Source organism: Acipenser ruthenus, chromosome 1 (assembly GCF_902713425.1).
Source record: "Acipenser ruthenus chromosome 1, fAciRut3.2 maternal haplotype, whole genome shotgun sequence".
In the NCBI taxonomy this organism is placed as follows: Eukaryota; Metazoa; Chordata; class Actinopteri; order Acipenseriformes; family Acipenseridae; genus Acipenser; species Acipenser ruthenus.
Window position 1 is genome coordinate 19175542 of NC_081189.1, and position 14902 is coordinate 19190443.

General features: G+C 38.5%; 1 protein-coding gene across 1 annotated transcript in view; it reads right to left on the minus strand.

Annotated features, from left to right (window-relative positions):
* LOC117973138 (protein Shroom3-like) overlaps positions 1 to 14902 on the minus strand; it is a 126292-nt gene that overhangs the window by 75903 nt on the left and 35487 nt on the right. Inside the window, exon 2 of the mRNA XM_059017263.1 lies at positions 2099 to 2253. Coding sequence (XP_058873246.1) covers positions 2099 to 2253 — 155 coding nt within the window. The remainder of the gene's footprint in view (positions 1 to 2098; positions 2254 to 14902) is intronic.

The window sequence follows — 14902 nt, forward strand, 5'->3', positions numbered from 1 at the left end:
GGAATGAGATGCAATAAAAGGGTTAGTTTAATCAGTAAGGTGAAGCTGAGATACTACACTGACATGGACAAATGTTTTAAGTGTGTGAAAACGGTTGTAATTCTTGCCTGTTATGAAGAAAATCTTTCCGTGTACTCAAGGTTCGTTACCGGTACACACATCTCTGTAATTGCGAATCTTGCTGAATCCCATTTTTACCATTCTGCATATCTGAACTCCCTGTTGACTGTGTCAACAACATGCATGGTTCCATGGGAACTCTGACTGGCTGTTTCTTAAGAAGTGCTGCGTCAGTGAAATACCTGGCTCTGCTGCTGCTGCTTTCACTTGAGGATCACTGTCTCGCTACTCTGCCTCTGTTTCCTAAAGGTCTGTCGCTACGTCTTGTCTTGTAGAAATTTGGTGGTTTAACCTGGGAATGTTGCACTTAGAAAGCTCTAAGCAAGATTACCTCTTTCTTCCTTATCAATACATTTTTGATGTTGCAAAACAGCATTCATGACTTTTGACTCCACATCTAGTGGCCCATCTAGTGGCCCATCTAGTGGCCCAGTGCTGTATACTGCATAGAGATTTCTTGAAATTCTATTTTTGCTTACTGTAGCTGTGTAGCAAACAGTGCCATTTGGTGGTGGAAATTTCCACACACCCCAAGCAAGTAACATTTTTGGCTCCTTCATTATATACATAGAACCTCTTATAATACACTCAAATACAAAAGCTGTTGCTGTTTCCAATTGAGCTTTACTGATCTAATGCACAGGTTTTTACTCACAGTAAATTCAGCTTGGATCTGGACACAAATCTGTTGCATGCACTAGAATTAACAGTTTCTGTTTGTTTGTTTGTTTGTTTACATGCTTTAGGTGTTTTTAACCCTCAGAGATACTGTATATACATATTGCATGCAGTGATACAGCAGATTCTTCACAAGTTCACTACACAAGCGGCTTATTGACATTTTGGAGTATTGCTTTTGTTTTACTTGAGCAGCTGCAGAACAATTAAGTGAGACCGCTTCATGAACCTGCACATTAGGAGTGGCTTTATTGACTCTGCTGTACGGATTGTTGCTTAGCTATTATGCTGATCCCCAATACCAAAGAACCACATCTACAGTATTAAGAACCGCATATTGAAGTGTAACAAAGATAATTATCTTCAAATGGAAACATTCTTCATGATGTGTGAACTCGGGGATGGGGCACCGCTTTAAGTCTTGGATTTCTCCCTGTTCATTCTGTGGGGGGGAGGAGGGGGACGGGGACAAGCTGGCTGAGATTTCACATGACCATGTACAAGAAAATAAAGGAAGAGACAGAACCACAAAGAAAACTTCCAAAAGCTGCTGTTTAAAACCATCCAAATCTCAAAATATATATAAAATGATCCACCAAGGGATAAAATGAGACCACCAACAAGGCCTACAGAGGTAAAATCTCACCTTCAACAGGCTGATATTTATGACAATAAGGACTCTTAACAATGAGTCAATGAGTCACTATCTGTAACTGGTCACAATGGCCCAGTTGGCTGCTACAATCCCTCATTTTAAACTTGTTCAGGGTTAGATCACCATGGATAGGTACTCATTTTATAAACCAACTTTATAACCAATTGAAAATAAAGGGTTTACATACAGAAAATTATCTTATAAGAATTAAGTTTTGCTGATGAGGTGAGACTTACTCATTAAGGTAATTTTTAAGGAACTCCTTTGTTAATTCAAACAAAATACGATTTTAATGACTGGCTCCAGTGGAACCTACAATCTGAAATACTTATACTGAAATGAGCAATGATACAAGTATCCTTATAAAAGTTTACCTCTGTATTTTTTCACAGTATTTTAACCATGCTTTTCCCATGGTAGTATTCATTTAGCATAGTTTACAATGGTTTGTCATGTTAATTAATACGCTTTCCCATACCTCGTTGTTCTGTACAATGCGTACCTGTGCTTTACCATTATGTTTTATTACACTTTGTTTTGCTTTTACTGTGGGAAACCTTTATAATGGTAAACACTGTGCATATACATTGGTGGAACAGGAACATGCAATGTTTGCTTTGTTTGGACACAGAACCCTCAGGGTACCTGCGGGTGATGAGTTTCAGGGTCTTGTAGGATCCCTTGACCAGAGAGATGGCCTCTTGCCTGGACCCGCTCAGCTCCACCTCATTGATGTTAACCACCTCGTCCCCCGCCTGCAGCCTGTGTTTCAGCAAGTCCGCCTTCCCGCCCTCCTCAACCTGCGGGGGCAGCAAAGAGAGGCTGGGTTAGAACAAGCCAAGCAAGCAGCAGAGCACTGTCGGTGGTCTGGGGGTATAGAGTGCACTCTCCTTTCACCCCAGGATTCCATTACAATCTAGGACAATCTGTGACATCTGTAAAACTCAGGAAGCAAAATGAGTAATCCCTATTCCAATCAGATACCCGTACCAAGAGAATTAAGAGATAGTAGAATATTGCACTTGCAGTCTACAGTCAGATTCTAGATTATCTACAGATTAGCTGCTGAATGTAAGCAGCAGTTAACATGAGATTTCCTTACACATAGACAGTACTTGATGACTTTTCACCTTCAGTCCTTTTATCCACTGTGTGTTCATTACGTATGTACAGTTCTTACATCACATGTCTCATATTTGCCCTGCTGGCAGGTTGAACCTGGAGCACAGGTAAGTAGCTGTTAAAAGGGAATTAGGCCTGAAGACTATGTTTGGGTCTTTTGCAAAATGAGCTCAGACAGTCCTTAGCACAAACACTATGCAGGCAATAAGACCAAACAGGGTGGGCAGTATTGGGCAATACCACACCGCCCAAGGGCGTAATGAGACCCGACGCCGCAGGCCCTGGAAGGTCCGGTATTTCCCAATACTGCCCACCCTGGAGGGTCTTATCATGCTTAGAAAATGGATAACTGTTACGAAAAAAAGACAGCAAAAATGGTCAGTCCTGAGGAGTAGGTGGCTCAAGGATATCTGTCCAGGTGAAAAAAGGCATTTATGCTGGTACGTTTTATTACCCGGTCATCTATTGAAGGTATGTGTTATTTTGGCACAACAAGTCAGGTGATTGGACTGGCACACTGGTGATTGGAACAGTGTGGCTTGTTTGGTCACGTGACCAAGTGAAGTTGAGATTCACATGCCCAAATAGGTATCCATGGAATCTTAAATATTGTTATTTGAAATATAAGAAAAGTAATTGTAGAAAACTATTTCTTACAAACTATAACCAAAAGAAATCAATAAAATAAATACATTAACATTTGTATTTTGTCATCAGAGTGGGATTATACACCTTGTGTAATAATAATAAAAAAATTACATTTCAGCAGCCTAGTCATGGCATAAGCAGTTTAATTTTTTTTTTTTTTTTAAATAATGCTAAAACCATTTATATTGAGAAGACTAGACTTAAAACTAGAGTTATGAGCCACTCCAATACTGAGAGTGTGGTCAAGAAAACTTCAAGTGTCCCCAATCAAAGTTAACCCACACCCCTGAGGGGGATTTTTCAATTATATTTATTTTTAATTAGTCATTTAGCAGATGCTTTTATCCAAAGTGACTTATAGAGACAAGGGGGTGAACTATGCATCAACAACTACTGCTGCAGAGTCACTTACAATAGGACCTTGGTTTTACATCTCATCCGAAATACTTATTGATGAATGCGCTATTACAGACACAATAAAAAGCAATAATAGGAACACATTACAGGAGCGGTCACTGGCAATGCAGCAGTCTGTGTAACCTGCTCTGTGTGGTAGGTATCAGGATACAGAGCTGGCTGGAACTGGATACTCCAAAACCAAGCACTAATAAAAACATTTACATTATGTCTTTCTTTTATTCAGAATGCTGTGATTGTTTCCTGCTTAAAGACTTCAGTTTCAGTTTAAACCAGCTGAGTTCAGTACAGGGAAATGCCTGTGCACATGTCTTTGTTATTCATCCAATATTGTATATGTTTGACACAAAGGATGGCTTGAGTGGCGTGGTAGGTGACATCAGCGTCCAGGAAGCAGTACAACACACAGATGATACGGGGCTGAAACGTCCGCAGCCGTATATTTATTAAATTATGAAACAAAACAGTTTAAACAAAACACACAAAAGAAATGGGCACACTGGCCAAAACAAAATAAACACTAACAAATGATATTTTACAAAGCGAGTACCTTGGTTCACTTACTGGTGGCATTCGCTTTCGCTCTCAACTCCTCTAAACTCTCCTCTATCAACGAGCCTGGAGTGGGTCTTTTATTCTGTGGCTGGAGCGTTAACTACCTATTAAACAATTTCCTTTTTAAGGCTCCAAACACATTCCCACAAGCTTCTAGGGATGGGGATTCAACCCCATCCCCGCCAACTACATTTTATAAGAACGGCTTTTTGCCGGTCTCAAATAATAAATAAAAATGTCGGACGGCTTTCGTCCATCCCCATACAAACACAATATTATTACTACTACTACTAATAACACAATACAAATAATACAAATGAAAATACATACATATAATAAATTAATATCCACAAGGGGTGGGCACCCCGTCTCGCTCACCCCCCCTTGTGCGCAGCATACATGGCCCAACGGCTACCTCCCCCTTAAAATCCCAAAAGTTCAGGTCCACATTCTGGGATGGGAACGGAGGCTTCCAGGGGCCCACAAATGGCAACCTGGACAGTGGAACGCAGGTGGCATTCCCCGGCGGTGGCGTGCAGATGTCCCCAGGTTACGGTGAGCAGGCGACGGCGAGCAGACGACTCCAGGCTTTCGTCCATCCGCACACAAACATAATATTATTACTACTAATAATAATAATACAAATGAAAATACATACATATAATAAATACATACAGGTACTTTTAAAAATTAATATCCACACGGGGTGGGCACCCTGTCACAATGTTGTATCCCCCTGTGTATCCCCCTATGTATCTATAACAGTGTCATTTATTGGACACAGTTGTCTTAGTTTTTAGAGTTTTGGTACTTTTTGCCAAAATGTAATCACATGATGAGTTTTTTTTAAGCTTATATTTAAATTTTAGAATTGAAAGTTTACAGCTTACTGTAGGTGAAATCCACTCTACTTAAGCAAATACAATACTGCCTGGAATAACTAGAGTGAAGACCTAGTATTAAAATCATGTTTCTATACCTTCATACTAATCACATCGAGCAGGTGAGTCAATAAAATCAGAAGGTTTCGTGCTAAAGGTAACGCAATATTTGAATGTACGCTTTAACCGTTTTTTTTAATTGTAAAATGCCATTAAGAAAACGGACAATGGGAATACTGTAGACTTCCTGAACTTGCACAGTTCTTTGGAATCCTGCTCTTTAAAAGCAAACAGAAAGTCCTAGAAGATTTGAAGAGGTTCAGAGCCTTTATTTTTTCTTTGTTTCACAGCGGATGTAGAGCAGAAAAAAGGCTTAAGGCTTTTTTTTTTTTATAACATAGGAAGTCATACTGAGGAGATAGCAGACAATCTGATCCTAATCCTGCAACACTGACCCCCACTGCACTTCTTAAACTACAAAAGAAGCTTTAAAGCTTTCTCTGCATTGTTGTTTTTTTGCACCAGCTGGAAAATCTTAGACAAAGATTTAAACAGCTAGAGACTCTCTGAGAGTCGGCGAAAAAAAAGAAGAAAATGTAACACTACTAAAAAATGTCTCAAGAGAAAATGAAGCATTTCAAAATATTAAACTGCTTTTTCCACAAAACTAAAACAAAAAAACATACTATTGAGATTTTTACCAGGATATAATACTCTCTCAATTTCAAATGTTTCCAGGGATGTTGCAATCTTTTTTATGTACAGTTATATAACATCAGTGTTACCTGCAAGTCATTTTATGAATTTTTCAGAAACTCAGAATAACTTACACAAGGCCATGTGAGTCACATGGTCTTTATATAAACTTTATTAGCTTTTTTTTTTAATTACAAGACAGTAACATGTTATTTAGGATGGCTCCACACTGGAGTCGTTCAAAACAGTTTACAGTACAGTACATTTCAACCTGATCAACAGCAAGTCTGATGTGTAAGTCCCCTGAAATAGTACTGACCGGTAATTGTCAGAAGAAATGGAACTGTAATATAATGCACAGCTGTATAATGTTAACCCCATGTATAACATGCATGACAGGGCAGCCTTGGCATATGTCCTTTGTACAGTAATTATGAAATCCCAGAAACCATTTAGTCCTATAAAAAGGGGAAGCACTGTGCTTTGTTTTATACCAACTGACAAGTACAGCTGTAAGAAGCCCTTCCCTATCATGTCAATTACAGCTTGCCTGAGGTTCACCTTGAGCTCCATTAAGTATTTCTGTTTCTATAAAAATAATTAATGACAGCACTTTTTAAAGCACCTTCTGACATGAAACATGAAATTCTGAGGAAGAAAGAAAAAAAATAATCTGGGTCAGGATGTGGTAATGCGTTCCAGGCCTCTTTAATCCCCAGCACACATAGATGTCCATTTTGTTGGTGAGAAATGGAAATATATTCATAGAGTTAGGCAATTTACCTGCTCCTTTCATCCCATTGACGTTTCCACATTTAAATCGATTTTAAGAAACAGTTGAAACGTAATTCTAAGTACATCTATCATAGATATTCTTTCCCCCTTTATTTTACCCATTTGACTTGAATGATTCACTTAAATTACATCTTACTGTACAGGTAATCTGTTATCTCTGTTACCATCACTGTTGGGGCCAATTTCATCAAATGTACAGCACATGGTAGGTTTACTGGGATTTGACTGCAACCCTACCCAATTGACAGAAAGGAAAGTTGGTGTGTTGGCCAAATTGAAAAAATGTCATGTTTGTATTTAAGGCTTTTCAGTCTGTATATGTTTAGGTTTTTAATAAGATCAGATAAGGGCGACATTATTTACCCATTTTAAAGGGCAACTTGGCATGGGTATGAAATATGAAAATGATGTGTTCTTGTTGTTTAGATTCACTTTGTATCAAATCCTGTTGCAGTCATCACATCACCTGTTGACCCGGAAGTTTAAAACACCCAAATGGACTCAATAGAGCTCCCAGAATCATACAGTCTAAACCCTCAGTACTTTAGGGTAACGGTTACACCTTTATGTGCCTGATGTAGTCCAGACATGATTAGTAGTCCGGACATGAGAGCCCTATTTAAAAACAATGGGATGACTGAAGCAGAACATGTTACAAAATGGAATCTAGACAATAAGAAAGAATACATCGTTAGGGTAACTATGATATATCATGCTCATGCCAAGTGACTGGCAATTCCAAACAAATACATCTATAAGAATAAATATTACAGTTTGGGAGCTACAGATATTCCTTTCATAAATCTGAATTATTGTTCAAATTAGCCATATATATTTCAATCTACCAATTCAATGAAGGTTTAGCTAGTAAGAAATATGACATCATCCCAGATATACTATGGGAACTGCACTGACTTCTAAAGACATTGATTGTCAATCTTAATTGAAGCACACCTTTTACCCCCGAGGTAATTCAGGATATACTGTTCACTCGTTTGAAAAGAGCTGAAGACAAACCGCTTCTCCACAATGGGGTTTTCCAAGCATTATCTCACCAGTTACCAAAAAAAGGATACATTCCTATGCAACATAAAAGCAATGATATGTGGTCTTTATACAGGCTGTTGGGTATGGATTACTCTTTTTAATTACAATGTTCACTACACATATCTATATGATCAGCCTTTAGTTAAGAGCTTGGCTAAAGGCAATGGCTACTACCAGGACTTGCATAGCCGTCTCTTTCTGTATGCTTTTCACATTTTCAAAAATAGTCATTGATAAACTTTGATATTGTGCCAATCCCTAAATGCACTCTGTATTTGTTGTTAACCTAGTGAGCAGCCCTTCAGAATTGTTAACAGGGCTGACTAGTTAAACATGCTATTTTTTGATACAGTTGTAGACATCAACACATATTTGATGTTGTACACACGGCAGGGAGTATGTTGTGTTGCATTAACATACGGCTGTAGTTTCAAACAAAAATCTATGCATTTCATGAAAGAGATCAAAACAAAAATCAAGCTACCCATTCAAAACAACATTCAGGGAATACTTCATTGAAAATGGCTAAATAAATGAAAACAATATTTTCCTTTTTTTTGTTTTGTTCATAAAACAATTAGCTTACAATCAGTTTACAACGTATAGAATCCCAAGAGCTCAGTTTTCTTCTTTTGATTTTCTAGAAATCTGGCAACACATCTAAGAAGGGTGGCCAAACCTTCAGAACACAATCAAAACAAATGAGGCGCAATGCTGTCTCTTAAAATTGAGGGTTTGTTTTGAGTTAATTCCATATATTGTAGCCTTGATATAATAATAATAATAATAATAATAATAATAATAATAATAATAATAATAATAATAATAATGTCTTACACTCTGCCTGTTGAAGTAATCCACAGTAATAAATAGACAAACATTGACTGAGGTCTCCACACTGTGAACTACAGTATTGCATATAGTAAACTCAGGGACAAGGCTACTTTCCATTCCTGAATACTTAGCTCTTAAGTTCATTTTCTACATGAACAAGCACACAGCTGTCTGTAGCTGCTTCCAGAGGACTGCCCCGCCAAGGGTTTTTTAACACCCAGCTCTCATGTTAGGTAATGTGATATGCTAGAGAAAGACATGGGGAGGGGTGGAGTGGCTTCGTGGTCTGGAATCCTGGCTTTCAAAGCTCTCAAAAAGCCATTAACTTCACATGCAGTTTAAAGCACAAATTCATAGAAAAAAGATTTGTGTTAATGTTTTTTTCATTCATTGTTATTTTCTAAGTGCAGTTGTTACCAAATCATTCTTCATGATAATTATTTTGTAACGCTTTATTTTTTTTTTAGCAAAGTTTTTGGCACTATCGGTTTTAGAAATGTAAAATATTGTTAAGTATGACAAAACTAAATGCATTGTATAGGCTAAGCCAGGGAAAATCAAGCTCAATCCCTGCTTAAAATATTTAAGAAACATAATTTTGGAGCTAATATATTTTTTGCAGTGCTAACTTGTTAAAGGAATTACTGTAAATGTCCATTCAAAGTTTCATCAAATGTGTGCAAGCAGTTCCCAAGATATACTGTACTGTAGGGCCCTTCCTAAAAATCAAGCAATTGGAATGTTAAAAAAACCTCGCAGAAACAACTTGCAGGAAGGAGCAGTTAAGTTATTGTTATGAGAAGTTGCTTGGTGGTAACTATTTTGTTTAAATTGCCTTTGAGTTTGCCTGGGTCAGTTCGACCCCCAAGTCAACTGTTACCATATTGAAGTCAAGTGGAGCCCGTGTGAAATCAGATCATGTGACAAGATCCACCTTAGCTTGTGCTCTGTGTGACTGGACACTCAGTGCTGCACCTCTGGTACCTGAAATGGGCATATACACCGTACATATTTACCCATCATACATTCTCCAGATGGCATTTAGTAATGTAATAAATATAAATCAAATGCATAGCATATGCTCGTTACAATGTCATATCACCTGCTCCCAGCACCCAAGTATCAGTCGCAATCACTAATACGCCATATGGAGCCACGAATGTGAGAGGGCTGCAGGCCTGCAGAAGGGACAGGGTGATCCTCCAAGAAATGTGTCACGATTCAGCTAATCTGGGGCAGCAAGATACCTGACTGCACTACTCTAGTCTGCAGGAAACCTCTTTAATCTGTGGTGTTATTGAACAAGTATATGGTGAAACATGAGGAAGGAGAAAGAAAGGTTAAGTTGAGAGCAAGAGGTTAAGCTTTTGATAACCATGGTACTGACTGTGAAAATCAATCCCAACCATGGAGTAAATGGAAGATAATATTACAGCCCTGGAATTCTTCTTGTAGAACCATTCTTTCAGAACAGCTAAATAATCATGTTTCCAAGGTGCTAGTCTTCAGCTATATCTCCACCCAAACAGCAGAGACACTTTCAAGGTGCCTGTCCCTCTGTCTGTCACACTCAACATCGTGAACACAATAACTACCTTCATCATACACTCCCAGTCTCCTCTAGACATTTCAGATTGCATTTGGCATGGTCTGTATCATTGATATGGCCAGAGTTTAAAGCAATGTAGCAGTGGAAGGGTTCATTTTTACTGGACAACACTGGTAATGGAACTTCTGTGAGACAATCACTCAGCGTACTGTCTCTATGCAGCTGTAACATCAAAAGTCACATGACCACCATTACTCCAAATAGCAGTCAATAGTTGTCTAATAAGTTGCTGTTTCCTTTTTTTTTCTTTCACACAATATTCAATTCTTATATGATCCAATCCGTGCACTTGGAATGTAAAGCCAATTTCTTCCAGTAGAAGTAACTTTCCTAATTATATTGTCATGCAATTGAGAGTTATTGTTCAAAAAGGGTACACTATGTCTTATGTCTTAATTTGTTTATATTATGTAACTAAATACTGCATATAAATAGCCACACATGTACCGTAACACAGTTACATAACAGGTAATGCCCGGCAAAGAAGGGTCTAAATTCCAGTGCGCCCTCTTGCACCACGCAGGCCAAGGGGCTTGACTAGGTCACGCAGGTTGCATTACTGTCAGCAGTTCCAATGCGACTGTGGGGAAAGAGATTCCACTTCCTAAGGCTCTAAATAACACCCGTCTGTGATCCAGTCTGTGGTGTATGATAGAGGTGAAGTAGGGGAGCATGTAGGATAGTCTCATAAACGGCCATGCATAGTTTCATAAATCTCAGGCCACCCGGTCCCAATATATAGCCTTCACCAGACCTGCACCGCCCTTCTGCAAATGCACAGAATTTGTTACAGCAAATAGTGCTACAGTTCTACAGAAGGCAATCTCAATGTCTTCTAGTCCAAACGTTTGAATTTTAAGGGCCCATGTTTTTTCAGTGTGAGTGAATGGCCTTACAAGTATTGCACTGCTCTCCAATAACAAACAATTTCATATGCCTGCCTCTGAGGTGAGAAAGTAAATGTAATCAGTAGAACAGACTTCAGTGACATCGTGAGAAATATGCCAATTAAATGTTACTGATACACTTCCCCACTTGAACTTGACAGATTCTGAAGGAGCAGACACGATAGCAAAACATTGTGAATGACAGGTACTGACTTACGTGCTCATGTTCTCATGTTTAGTAACTGAAGCCAGCAGTGCTTCATTTTTAATAGTCTTTCTGAATGTTAGTCCAAGATATTTTTGAAGTTTAACTTTTAAACTTTTTTTAATGTCAAAGCTCATCATGTTGTTTCATAGCAGCACTATTTAAGAAACATTTGTTTTTACGGTCTCTTGCAGAATTGTGTGCTATAGTTACAATCAAGCAACACTGATAGAGACCGCGCAGAAGATCAACGGTATTAAAGAAAGGCGAGGGGAAGCTTTATTTTATCACCCTTGATTTGAGAAGATCAGTATCGTCTTTGAAGCGTTGTTAAGAGACAATGGTTGGCAGAGCTTCAGGGAAAGAAATATTTAACCTCGATTTTGGCTTTCGCTTGAGGAATCGGGATGATTGTGTAGAAAATGGTTCCCGAGTGCCAACTGGTCGTCCAACTTTAGTCCTTTCCTCTCTTATCTGTTTTCCCCCTGGACCTGATGAAAAGCGACTGACATTGTTAATTACAACGGTCTTCAGTGCAGACAGCGCCAGGCAAGGAAGGCTCTTTGATCAGGAAGACAGTTTAAAGCTAGCTCTCATTGCAGAAATGCTGTAGCACATACTATCAGCACAATATCACAGTGTTTATTCCCAAAATGAGAAGACCGTATGAAGAGTTGATATGTCATTACCAAATGAATTCAGAAAATGTAATTTAAAATAAGTAGGCTCTACTCATACGTGACACATATATTAAACACTAAATATCTAGTTTAAAAGGAGAATCACTGAAGTTACAGCAATTAAAACAGATCTTTACCATTGCAAATGTAAGGGCGGATGGTATTAGATTAATGGTGGCCACACCAGACACCGCAAACAAGCATCTTAACCACAATGCAAAAGAGATGGAATTGTCTGCCTTGTTTAGCGCTTTTAACCACATCTCGGGACAGAATCCATAACAGCATGTATCACACAACACTGCCCATTACACTCTTCCCCAGGTTAACCTCTCTGATTGGCTGCAGCCAACTTCACCAAGTACTTGGAGTCTACCTTGTTTCTAATGTTTTATTGTGTAAGATAAAACGGAAACAAGGCGAGTCCATGTTGATTAATTGTGAGTAATCCATGTAGAACTATTGTATATCCTCTAAACCAACACATGCACAGAAGTCTTTATTTATATTCTAATAAATCTTTTATTAAATTTGACACATTTATGGGCATTGTAATCTCATATATGTGTATTTGACAAAAACGTAACATTATTCAGCAGGTTTCATTCGACTCTATGAAGCAAAATTCTATAGGGTGATGCAAAACTTTTGGCCAAGCACACCACACATAGTTCACACATAGCACTCACTTGTGAAAATTGTAAACATTGGTGAAAAACTGAACACACAGAATGCATGAATTCTGTTTCACTGTATTGTTTATTTCTGAAGATGCCAGTCTGTAGGTACTTGAAAGCTTTTTGGCTTCCATGGTAGAAAAAACAAATCAAAACAAAACTAACTAAAGACAGATGGGTATTGGATTTTGTAACACATATTTCTGGAATAAACACAGGAGCAATTTAAATTAAAAGCAAAAATACTTTTTTAGTCATTTTTGGAAGAACATTGTGCTGGTTGTTACTGCTGATTACATTGTTCATGTGGCTGAAAAGTGCAACATTAATTTGGCTGAATAACAATTGTAGTAAATTACAGGGGTGTGCAGAAATCTTAATTGCATCCCCAGTGGAAGAAAATAATGCAGTGCCAGTAATTTTAAACCATCATGATGAAAAGGTGCCAGGTTTACATATTTCTTTCAGGGAAACAAGAAATACAAAAAAGCACATGCATTAAGGGTTGGATGTATCAAAGAAAGAATTTCCTTGCATAAAGAAGCACTTTGAGGTGAACACTTCTCCAGCTGTTATTTGTGGGAATTTAATAACCCGTGCCCTCCCTGGTCAGATGCCATGTTGTCAGGACAGTGAAACCAGAGAGCTCCCTGCATTCCAGCTGGTGATATATTACCAGGTGAGTCTTTCAGGCACTGTGGAGCTCCGCTACTGGTTCCCTTTATGTCTATCGTGTCAATCAGAAATGGCCCACAGCCAAAGCACCTACAGTATTTATAGAGCGCTGGCTGGCGTTTTCCGTCACAGAATACATAGCAACCTCCTCTTGGCACACAGCAGCATTGGCTGGTTGCTGTAGTTATCAAAATACTAACATTTGCTTTTCAATGCTGTTTACAATGTGTGTTTGTCAAACAGGCTTGGTGGTGCTGGCACAAAGTATCTGTGCTCCTCTTCCACACACATTCTGTACTGTTTCAGTGTTTCGGCACATCTGCCAGGTAAATCTGTCACGGGTCCCGGGTACAGTACATGTATAAAACTCATAGTCTGCAATCAGTGCTTTTCAATCTTTTTTTTAAACTGTACCTTCTGTCTGGAGGTTTCAGCTCAAGTACCCTTTTTTTCTCACAGTTGCAATAAAAGATAACATGATCTGATTTACAAATACATTTTTCCCCATTTATGTAATATATCATTTATGTCACAGCAGTTTGGGACTGACAAACTCCTGGTTTAGGACAGAATACCTATCAGACTGGAAATCCGCTCAATTGAAGCCACATATGCGTACAAGTGGATTTTTATTTTTGCATTTTTGAGTGGTCCTGCATACCCCTTATGACCCTTAGAAGTACCCCCAGGGGTATGCGTCCCCCCGGTTGAAAACGCCTGCTCTATATAATGAACACAGGGAACGCTAAGCCACATTTTAAATCACAGTGGAGGCAGGTCTATGTCCATACGTATATCACACTTTACAGCTGTGCTCATTTCTAGAGAATCACTTGTCAAATTGGGATGAAACTTGCTAAGGACCTTCATTAGAACAAATTATTGAATGTACCTGAATCTCTGTGTATATGTATCTGTATGCCAAAGTTACATTTTTACATTTACCTTTAACATATAACGAGAGAACTTCTAATCCAAAGTTTTCCTGTCTGTCTTTCCTTCCCCGTATGTCACACTAAGTTTTTATATGTATGTAGAGAAGCGTTTATTCAACTATGATAAAACTTGGACATACTTTGGCACAAACGTTTGTGAGTATCAGAATCTGGGGGTCTACATTGGATAAGGGTCACGGTGATCTACCTTTTCATGATACGGACGATGAATGACATGCTTGCTAATAATGTGCATACTATATCATAAACAGTACAAAAATAAGCAGCAGCAATTTATGGAGTCCCAAAAATAATGCACGAATCCTCAATAGAAACATCCTGGAACATTTTTATCAATACTAACCCATATAAAAGTTTCCAATGCTTTTCCCATGATTACACACATCATTTTCCCATAGTTTACCCTGGTTTACCATGTTTATCAATATGCTTTACCAGCCCTTGCTATTCTTTACAATGCTTACCTGTGCTTTATTATACTTTGTTATGCATTTACTATGGGAAGCATATATCAGGCAAACATTATTTCATTTATCAAAATAAGCTTTAAACGAGCCAGTTCTTCCCCAGAGGCTGTGGTCAGATTGTAAGGCTGGGGATTGCTGCCTAATAAAGAGCTACATTTCCTTCAGTTACGTGCCTTGGCTTATTTATTGACCTGGTAGGTGGCATCTTTTACAATATTTATATTTTTACTGGAGCAAAGATTGCATCCTGTGACCCAATGGCTTGGTGGTGATGTAAGACCCGGAAGAAACACACAGT